The sequence below is a fragment of the Oncorhynchus kisutch genome, linkage group LG10 (genome assembly GCF_002021735.2).
Source record: "Oncorhynchus kisutch isolate 150728-3 linkage group LG10, Okis_V2, whole genome shotgun sequence".
In the NCBI taxonomy this organism is placed as follows: domain Eukaryota; kingdom Metazoa; phylum Chordata; class Actinopteri; order Salmoniformes; family Salmonidae; genus Oncorhynchus; species Oncorhynchus kisutch.
In genome coordinates this window covers 33,856,572-33,866,599 of record NC_034183.2, presented here as the reverse complement: position 1 = coordinate 33,866,599, position 10,028 = coordinate 33,856,572, and the positions used below count along the sequence as shown (strand labels likewise).

General features: G+C 41.0%; 1 protein-coding gene across 6 annotated transcripts in view; it reads right to left on the bottom strand.

The window, feature by feature from the left end:
* Positions 1–370: 370 nt before the first annotated feature.
* The window catches only part of LOC109898077 (KICSTOR complex protein SZT2), a 107,008-nt gene continuing 97,350 nt past the window's right edge, over positions 371–10,028 (bottom strand). For all 6 annotated transcript variants that reach the window (XM_031833571.1, XM_031833575.1, XM_031833572.1 and 3 more), the window contains 3 exons: positions 5,396–5,506; positions 2,433–2,501; positions 371–2,281 (listed from right to left, as the gene is read on the bottom strand). In XM_031833571.1, the coding sequence (XP_031689431.1) occupies positions 2,138–2,281; positions 2,433–2,501; positions 5,396–5,506 (324 nt within the window). In that variant the 3' untranslated portion in view covers positions 371–2,137. The remainder of the gene's footprint in view (positions 2,282–2,432; positions 2,502–5,395; positions 5,507–10,028) is intronic.

Sequence of the window (10,028 nt, the reverse complement as noted above, 5' to 3'; positions counted from 1 at the left end):
TGAATTAAGGTTCTACAAATGAAGGTCTGGGTTGGGTGAAAGATTACTGGAAGAGCAGCTACAAGTTATGGACCAAGAGACCGGAATATTATACTTGGTAGAATAGGCAAAATCATGAACTAACAATGTGAAATGTGGGTTTGACGTATGCACGCTGACATGGTTGCCAGGTGTACAGTGTTTCCTCCGACACATTGGTGTGGCTGGCTTCCGGGTTGAGCGGTCATTGTGGCAAGAAGCAGTGCGGCTCCTACAGTATGTCCACCCAACACTCGCTCTTCACTCCACTCTCAGTCCCTAACAGTGCACAACGCACACATGTATACAGTAGGACCATACTTACATCTGTCAAGTTACTGTTAAAACACACTTGAATATACCATAAGGTTTATTGTAGCATATCATACAAATCCATCTGTATATACATAATGTACATATACAAGGTTCAGATTATAGTACAGTTTCAGAATGCATATACTGTTGCTATAGCTGGCCTCACTGTTAACATCATCTTGAATTATTCAAAATCCAGTGTTCTTACCTTCGAAACATCTCTAAAGACACAATTCACCTTACTCGGAAATCCATTATTATTATTATTATTAACATTCAAATTTCATTAATTCCTTTTTAATAAGGAACTTGAAACAATCTTGAAACATTTGGTTTCCTTCCATTGAAACGTGTACAAACGTTAAGGCCATCTTGAAGTCATAAGGTATTGCAATGACATCTCTGAACTGATGTGTGGGTGTGTGGTGTGTGTGTGATATTACAATGTTGTACACAAGTTGGCTCCAAACAGTATGTCCACCCAACACTCCATATCTTTGTAAACAGAGACCAGCAATACCCTCAAGCCTGTCCGAATGTAGCTAGTTAGCAGTCCAATTGCATTTCCCAGAAATTCCACTTGCACGATTGATGCAATAACAATAAAACTGCTCTGCTAGCATTGTTAAGAAATAAAACAAAAAACTAAGGCACTTCTAGGATGAAAATATGGCAGTAGGGCAAATTGGTTTAGCAGGTTTGACAGGTAGGATACAATGGGAAGAGGGAAAAAATATATATATTAGCCAAAATTTCAGACTGAAATGGTAGCAATCTTTCACCTCCGCAGAAGACTCAAGACTGTGCATTCACTGGATTGTGTGCAGTGGCGATCTTGAGCATCTCGTCCTGTACCTTCGCAAGGCACAGTATCCGAGAGAAATAACTTCATATATATTCGTGTTCATAGGATTTGAACACCTACAATGATAAATGGGTTACGAGTTGGAGAATAGAATCTAATTTCCCAACACTTAGTTGCACAATAGTGACTTGTTTACAGTCCAATTCAGTTGGTTGGGGAGTGAGATCCACTTCAGGTTAACTGTACATGTATTGTAGATGATCTCTCATTAGAAGTAGAAGCTGAATGGGAACATGACTGAGATTACATACAGAAGTACGGCTTTAGATCAAACTAGACTGAAAGTCTCACCCCCCTTTCATTCTACCCTACCACCACTGACCTCCAAGTCAATGAGGAATGGGCCCAGAAAGTTGGCATTGAAATGGGGGCAAATTGCATAACTTCCCTGCTTTGATCTGGTGCACTGTTCAGTGCAAAAAGCTAAACCTTCTTCAATCGGATTCTGTCATTGTGAGGTAGTGTTCACCTGAGCCTCAAAGCAAAGTGTTTATAAAATGACCTCTGTCTGTGAGGCCCAATGTCCACTGCAGAGGGCATGTCAACACCCACAACTGGCAGAAAAGAGTTCAGCCAAAGCCGGTCTCTGGTTCAACTTACATTTTGTGTTGAGAGGAAAGTAAAAATGTATTTTCAGTCACTATAGGGCACATACACTGTCTGATAAAGAAGAACCTTTGTGTGCAATAGTGTGTATAGTTCCTCTGAATATATTTTCCCCCAGTGGTAGAATTAGTAAACGACTGATTAATTGTACAGGAAGCTTTGACCTGCAAACTATCTCTCTGACTCGCTGGTTCAGCACTTTTCAATGATAACATCCTTTATTGGTGTCCCACAAGCCAAGGCGGCCTATAAAGGGAGCCGCCTGTCTGGAACTACACCTCCCAGCAGCTCTGTTTCTCTGAGGCACGCCTGGTCCTGATTGGCCCTCCAGCCCTAGAGCAAACCGGTCCAAAGGTTGTAGCAGGCTGTGTTGATCACAGACTCCAGATGATGGTACATGGACACCAGCTGGGGTGGGGGGCTGCTGCTAGGCTGCTGTTGGGATGGCAACGGCTCTCTAAACACAACCTTGAGGCTCTGGTGGGAGGCAACAAAGATAAATTGAAAATGTCATCTCATGTTATAGCTTATAAGGAATTCATACACAGTATTGGAGAAGCTATATAATAATATAAATGGGATTTTAAGAGTGAGAGCATATCAAGGGGCAGGCATCCCAATTACTCACCGTTTTTCCTGCCTTAGTGTCAAGGAAAACCAGAACAAAGCAGTCAGTGAATTTCTGGTTTAGGACAGCCTGAAAGAGAAAATAAGAGAATTGCAGGGCAACTGTTTATTTCAAGCTATAATGATTTACTTAAACCCCCCCCTATTCCACACAATATAACTTGGAACAAAAATAGGTGACTGCCTACAGTTAATAGATGGATGGGATCTTGTGTTTGCGCTGTTTAAGTCTTTTTCCCTCTGGAACAAAAAAGTTATTGTGTGTGTCGTTTGCTAGGGAGGGAGGGAGAGGTGGAGTTTATGTCACCAACTACAGTACTAGGGCAGAACATCTCCAGAAGAAAAAAAAGTCAGGGGGATGTTCTTTTGATCTCAACTCTCTCAATTACCATATTAAGTAGAGAGTAACCTCTTGACACAGAAGAGGAGATGAAATTTCCCCACAAGACTCCCATAATCCCCCTTGAGAGCCACGCTTCACATTTTTACACAATGTCAAAACCCTTCTTCCAAACTGCAGAGGTCTCACAATTTTACATGTTTGAACAGACCATTTTTTTTCTTTCTTCCTTCTTCACACTCAATAGTTATTTTTCTCCCCTGTTACCTATGAAAGTTAGAAGCCTGAGAGAAACAGCTGAGTTTCATTTAGAAAAGTTCAAGGTGACTTGAGGCAGTTCCTTATAACGGATTAGTCCAGTAGAACTGAACAAAAACATAAAACGCCAAAATTTCAAAAATTTTACTGAGTTACAGTTCATATAAGGATATCAGTCCATTGAAATAAATTCATTAGGCCCTAATCTTTGGATTTCACATGACTGTGAATACAGATATGCATCTGTTGGTCACAAATACCCCCCAAAATAAAAAGGTAGGGGCATGGATCAGAAAACCGGTCAGTTTCTGGTGTGACCACCATTTCCCTCATGTAGCGCGACACATCTCCTTCACATAGAGTTGATCAGGCTGTTTATTTTGGCCTGTGGAATGATGTCCCATTCCTCTTCGATGGATGTGCGAAGTTGCTGGAAATTGGCGGGAACTGGAACACGCTGTTGTACACCTCAATCCAGAGCATCACAAACATGCTCAATGTCTGGTGAGTATGCAGGCCATGGAAGAACTGGGACATTTTCAGATTGTGTACAGATCCTTGCGACATGGAGCCATGCAGTATCATGCTGAAACATGAGGTGATGGAAGCAGATGAAAGGCACAGCCATGAGCCTCAGGATCTTGCCATCGATAAAATGAAATTGAGTTGGTTGTCCGTAGCTTATGCCTGCCCATACCATAACCGCATCATGAGGCATTCTGTTCACAACATTGACATCAGCAAACCACTCGCCCACACGACGCCATACATGCTGTCTGCCATCGGTACAGTTGAAACCGGGATTCATCAGTGAAGAGCACACTTCTCCAGCATGACAGTGGCCATCGAAGGTGAGCATTTGCCCACTGAAGTCGGTTACAACGCCGAACTGCAGTCAGGGTCAAGACCCCAGTGAGGATGACAAGCACGCAGATGAGCTTCCCTGAGACGGGTTCTGGCAGGCTGTGCAGAAATTCTTCATTGTGCAAACCCAGTTTTATCAGCTGTCCGGGTGGCTGGTCTCAGACGATACCGCAGGTGAAGAATCCGAATGTGGGCTGGCGTGGTTACACGTGGTCTGCGGTTGGACGTACTGCCAAATTCTATAAAACGACATTGGAGGCAGCTTATGGTAGAGAAATTAACATTACATTATCTGGGAACAGCTCTGGTGGACATTCCTGCAGTCAGCACACCAAATGCACTCTCCCTTTAAAACTTGAGACATCTGTGGCATTGTGTTGTGTGACAAAACTGCCCATTTTAGAGTGGCCTTTTATTGTCCCCAGCACAAGTTGCACCTGTGTAATGATCATGCTGTTTAATCAGCTTTTTGATATACCACACCTGTCAGGTGGATGGATTATCTTGGCAAAGGAGAAATGTTCACTAACAGGGATGTAAGCAAATGTGCCCACAAATTTTAAGAGAAGTAAGCTTTTTGTGTGTATGGAACATTTCTGGGATCTTTTATTTCAGCTTATGAAACATGGGACCAACACTTGACATGCTGTGATTATATTTTTGTTCAGTTTAAAAAGTTGACCTTCAAAAGCCATTGAAATCAAATAGGGGACAGAGGGAGGGAATTAATGATTGAATATTACACATATAGATTGATATAGTATTTGTCTTGAATGCATTTAATAAACAGTGGAGTCCAATGACTGAGCTATGGGAACTTTGATAGAGGCACCAGGTGGTTTTGATGTTGTTGCATACAATGTCACGATACAGTTTGGCTTGAGGCGGATGGAATCATTTGAATGTGGAGTAGAGAACAGGGGATGATTCATTTGCTTAGTGGGGTGCTTTCCCCTGTTAATCTGCATTATATTCTGGGTCACATTGAATCAGCTGGAGGTGCAGTAGCTGGTGGTGCTGTAGTCCAGTGGTTCCCAAACTTTTGGGTGCGGAGAGCTAGGGGGAGATGAACAAATGCAATTGTTTTTGTTCTTTTTGAAAGTCAGGCTTTCAACTTACTCTTGAAAGTTGTAATAGTTGAATGCACAAGGTGCAATTTTGAAATTGGGTAGTGCATCAGTAGGTTTCCTCTTGTCATGTCAGTGATTGCAGAACTTAGAGAGCTATTTATATATTGTCAGAAATAGGGGGGGGTGGCACCTCATAATATACTGGGATGGGATGTGTTCAGTGGGGAGAAGTGTTTTGATACTTTTTCCATTGCAGATTATGCTACGTGTGCCCTACTGAACATTACCCTGATTTAGTGGGGGGATGAGGGCCGCACTCTGGAACCTATTTTGACAAACCATTTGAATTCCACTGTGATTGTGGAGTGGCAGTTTTGACATGTTCTTGTAGTGTTTATATTTTATACATTATATTAGTTGTTCTGTTCTTACCAGATACTGAATGCCACTGTCATCAAAGTGTCGGCAGCTCTGAGGGAATCGAGTCAGTAGCACTTTGATCAGACTCTGGTACCAGCTGGGACTCATGGTTAGGAAACAGTCCTGGAACCGAGAGAGAGGACACAAAGCTTACAAGAAAAAGAAGTGTTATTGTTCAACATTTCGACCCGAAAGTATTCATCAGGCTTCTGAACTACAGACAAAGAAATGGCTTGACCCTACATGTTACCACCCACACACAAAACCGCTTCAGCAACATAAGAACTATTGCTAAAACTGGAGGAACAAATAGCCTACACACACTGACAAAAGATGCATTAGGAATTAAGATAAAAAAGTAAAGATCTTTCAAAGTCTTCTACATATTACCTCCCAAATTAAAAATGCAGAAATAGTACACATCCAATTACTAAGCTGGCTTTGAATCTAAAATGTATAAAACATTTCTTGGCTGAGAATCTGTGATTCCCTGGCATACATTATGAATAGCAGCAATTGATGCAGGCAGAGAAGAGGATCGGGAGGGAAGGCAAAGCTGTAGGCAGCTTTTCAACGGAGACCCCTGCAATGCTGTAGAGCCTACTCAGTTCTCAACGTGCATACTTTACTACACACTCTTAATCTGTTCTCTCAGCTCGCTGGCAGTGAAGTTTCCATTCCACTTCTTTTTTCTTTATCACACGGCCATATAAATAGTACGTTTGGGTTTTTAAATGAGGACTTTCCTGTTGATAATTGCTGAGATCCCCGTGGGAAAGACAGAGCGGGTATTATCTTGGAAGAGGGCAGCTCTTTACTGTAGCTATACCTCCACACTAAATTGAAGTGTAGATCTTTTACTACATAATGATATAATAATGTTTTTTTCATTTTTTTTTTTTTCATTGAAAGGCTGCTCTCCACTGTCCCAAATGGCGCCCCATTGCCTATATACTAGGACATAGGGTTTGGGAAGAATCCCATGCTAACATCCTAGTCAGAATGAATACCTTCTGCACGTTGGGCTTCTGAGCATCGAGAAGCTTCAACCTCATGATGGATTTGATAATAGTTTTAGTTCATCTTTAACGAGACATCATTTAAATTAAATTACATTTGTTACTCGAAAAGAGTATCATCAGACACATTCTATGTGTAGTTCAATTTGGTTTAAAATCTATTTTTAAGCTGGGGATCACGTAGCCAGAGTAGACCTCTGGTAGCTGAGCGCTATCCCCTAGTTGTGAGCAGCATGTAGACTTCTGAAATGCCCAGAGGGGTCAGGGGGTATAAAACAAACTCACAGGTTGCATCCCAAATGGTACCCTATTCCCTAAAACGGTGCACTACTGTTGACCAGAGCCCACAGTCCATTGTCAAAAGTAGGTAACTATATAGGGAATAGGGATGTAACTACAGAATAGATCAAATATGACATGTGGACAGTGGAGTAGCTACATGTAATCACAATGCCCATATCTGCATTCAGCGCATTTACACATTCTCCAACTGCGCATGACGATACGACGGCAGCACTCTCCTCATGTCGCAGTCACTGTAAAGCTTGTGTGGTTAATATATGGAGGATACGGCCTGGTCTTGGCTCCATTCTCCACCTGCCTCCCCGTCTCAGCTCTGATGGGATGAGCTGCTGCGGTGCACTGTGGGAAGGCTCTAAGACTCTAAGGAACTGTCGGTCACACAGTGAGGAGCCCAGTAGCCCACAACCACTGGATCAGGAAAAGTATGGGGGCTTTTAGAGGGAGCCTGTGATTATCAGGATTCCTTTCTCCATGGATGTGTTTCTCTCCTGTTTCGACACGCACAAGAAACATGTGTACACACACACCTCTCTCTGTGATTATCACTATTCATCCAAGGATGCGGTGGAGTCGGCTTGCTGAAATGACAAGGCACATGACACCCACCATCTCAGATTGTTCTGAAATTCTTTCTGTAGTTAGAAACAGCTAAGATTGGCATTTCTGCAATTTAAAAACACCCATTTTATTTCACCTCAGCAACATTAAACGAATTGATTGCACTCAAATTGGCCACTTTTATTTCTAGGATCCAGATAATATCCAATAAATATAGTACCCAACATCCAATTTGTACCAACATTTTTCCTACCAATGAGTAAGACATGTGGAATCCCCCACAAAAATGTCAAAAAGCCCCCCACACCCTGTGCCAATCCCACCCCAACAACCAGTATAAATTCTTTATGTTTGACAATGTAGTATGAAGCTGCGGCGAGGAGCATTGCTTCTCCATACTATGTAATTCCCTGTGAATCTGGTGATGTGTTTTTCCTCTTTTCAGAGAAAATAGTAATTGAAGTCGCTTGCATTATTTACCTTAAAGTAGTGCGAAAGTACCAGGACGCTTCTGTTCCTATTATACCGCCACACTCATCCATTGTGCTGGTCTCTTGTCTTTATTCAATAGGTGACAACATTTCCTTTACAACTTTGGGTAGAAAACCAAATAGGGCTGTCCCCGACAAAAAAAAATCTTGGTCGACCGAGAGTCATCCTGTTCTTTCGACCAATCGATTGGCCCATATATAGGCAGACACACCCCTATGTGTTTGAATCAAATAAACTACATATGCAGTGAGCTTGTCTGATGCTTTAACCATACTGTTTGATGACATAATTAAGACACAAAAATGACTCAAGAAAGAGTCCGATGGTCACGATATGTTCCAGAAAATGACAGCGAGTTCCTGTGTGACTGGCGCACGCCGTCTCGCTCTCCTCCCTACAGCAGCGGAAAGGCACCACAGCACAGCAAGTGTTTATTGCGCTGTCCATGCTGAAGCTACAACATTATTTCAGCCATTTAGTTTCTTACTTGTTTCTGACTGAAAAGTTATGTTACCGAAAACCCAAATTTGTTTAGGAAAAACATTCCCTATTCCCTCAACCCTTGCTCTCTTTACATGACACATATAAGCATGGCACGCATGTAACCAATAGGGCCTGACCTATAGCCTATCATAATCACATCAATAAATGGGTTATAACAAACTCCAAACACAGTAACACATGACAGCACAATGGATGTGGAAAAATAAACTTGAAACGGGTGAATGTTTACTGGTTGCTCAGAAGGGAAAGGGGAAGTCAGATCTGTGGAAGACATTGAGTTAGTTGTGGAAACTACTGGAGATCAAGAAAAAAGGAGGGTATAGGAGCAAGCGATGTGTGAGTATTGTGTGCCAAACAGTTGACTACAATATTTTTTCCCAAACCCTTTGGAACAGTGTAAACACAAAATAAATAAGTGTACCAGGGAGGCTGTAAAGCCTTTATTACAGCAGACTAAAAACAGTTGCATGCATTTGTGAATTGCAGTTTATTTATTGTTTAGGCAAATTATTCAAAGCTCCCTTTGTTATTTCATTTTAAAACTAAAATGCTTGATTGAATTTCAAAGCCTGAATGTCTCGTGTGCTGTGTGATGGCATGAACGAATGAATGATAGATTGATACAGTAGCCTATATATGGAAATATAGGCCTAAGTAAGTTATGGTATTAACCTCTCTGCGCACGGAACCCGGTAGCGGGATGAAATTCGACAACATACGGTGATCGCTACATAAAAAGTCATATTAAACAAACATTCGTGAAAATACAAGTGTCTCACATGTTTGAAAGCCAAGAATCTTGCTAATCCAACTGCGTTGTCAGATTTAAAAAAGGATTTAATGCGAAAGAATACGATGCGATTATCTGAGGACAGAGCCCCATAAAAAACAACTATTTCAACCAGCACAGGCGTAACAAAATCACAAACTGCAATAAAATAAATTGTTTACCTTTGACGATCTTCCTCTGTTTGCAATCCCAATGCTCATTGTTACACAATGAATGGTCTATTGTTTGATAAAATACATTTTTATAGCCTAACACAAAACATTTTGTGAACCGCTTGTGTTGTGAATTCCGTCTCATTCCATTTTCGATGACACACTCGAGGTAAATACACACACAAAACGTGACTTTTCCAGTCATATACAAAGAGCACTAATGATATCGACATTACTTATTATTATAATGATAATTGTAATAACAATAAGAAGGAGATCAAAAAAAGATTATAGTGTTTTGCTATTGTTATGGCATTGGGTTGCATGGGTTTAATGGTAAAATTCCACTAATCACAATACATGCAGTGCTTTCAGAAAGAATTCACACCCCTTGACTTTTTCCACATTTAGTTGTGTTACAAAGTGGGATTAAAATGGATTTGTCATTTTTTTGTCAACAATCTACATAAAATACTCTAATGTCAGTGGAAGAAAAATTCTATTAAAAAAACAAAACATTTTTAATAAAAAAAAAAAAAATCACACGAATATATTTTGATTAGATAACTATTCAATCCCGAGTCAATACATGTTAGAATCACCTTTGGCAGTGATTACAGCTGTGAGTCTTTCTGGGTAAGTCCCTAAGAGCGTCGCACACCTGGATTGCACAATATTTGCCCATTATTCTTTAAAAAATTATTCAAGCTGTGTCAAGTTGGTTGATCATGGCTAGACAGCCATTTTCAAGACTTGCCATAGATTTTCAAGCCGATTTAAATCAAAACTGTAACTAGGCCACTCAGGATTACTTTATGTCCTCTTGG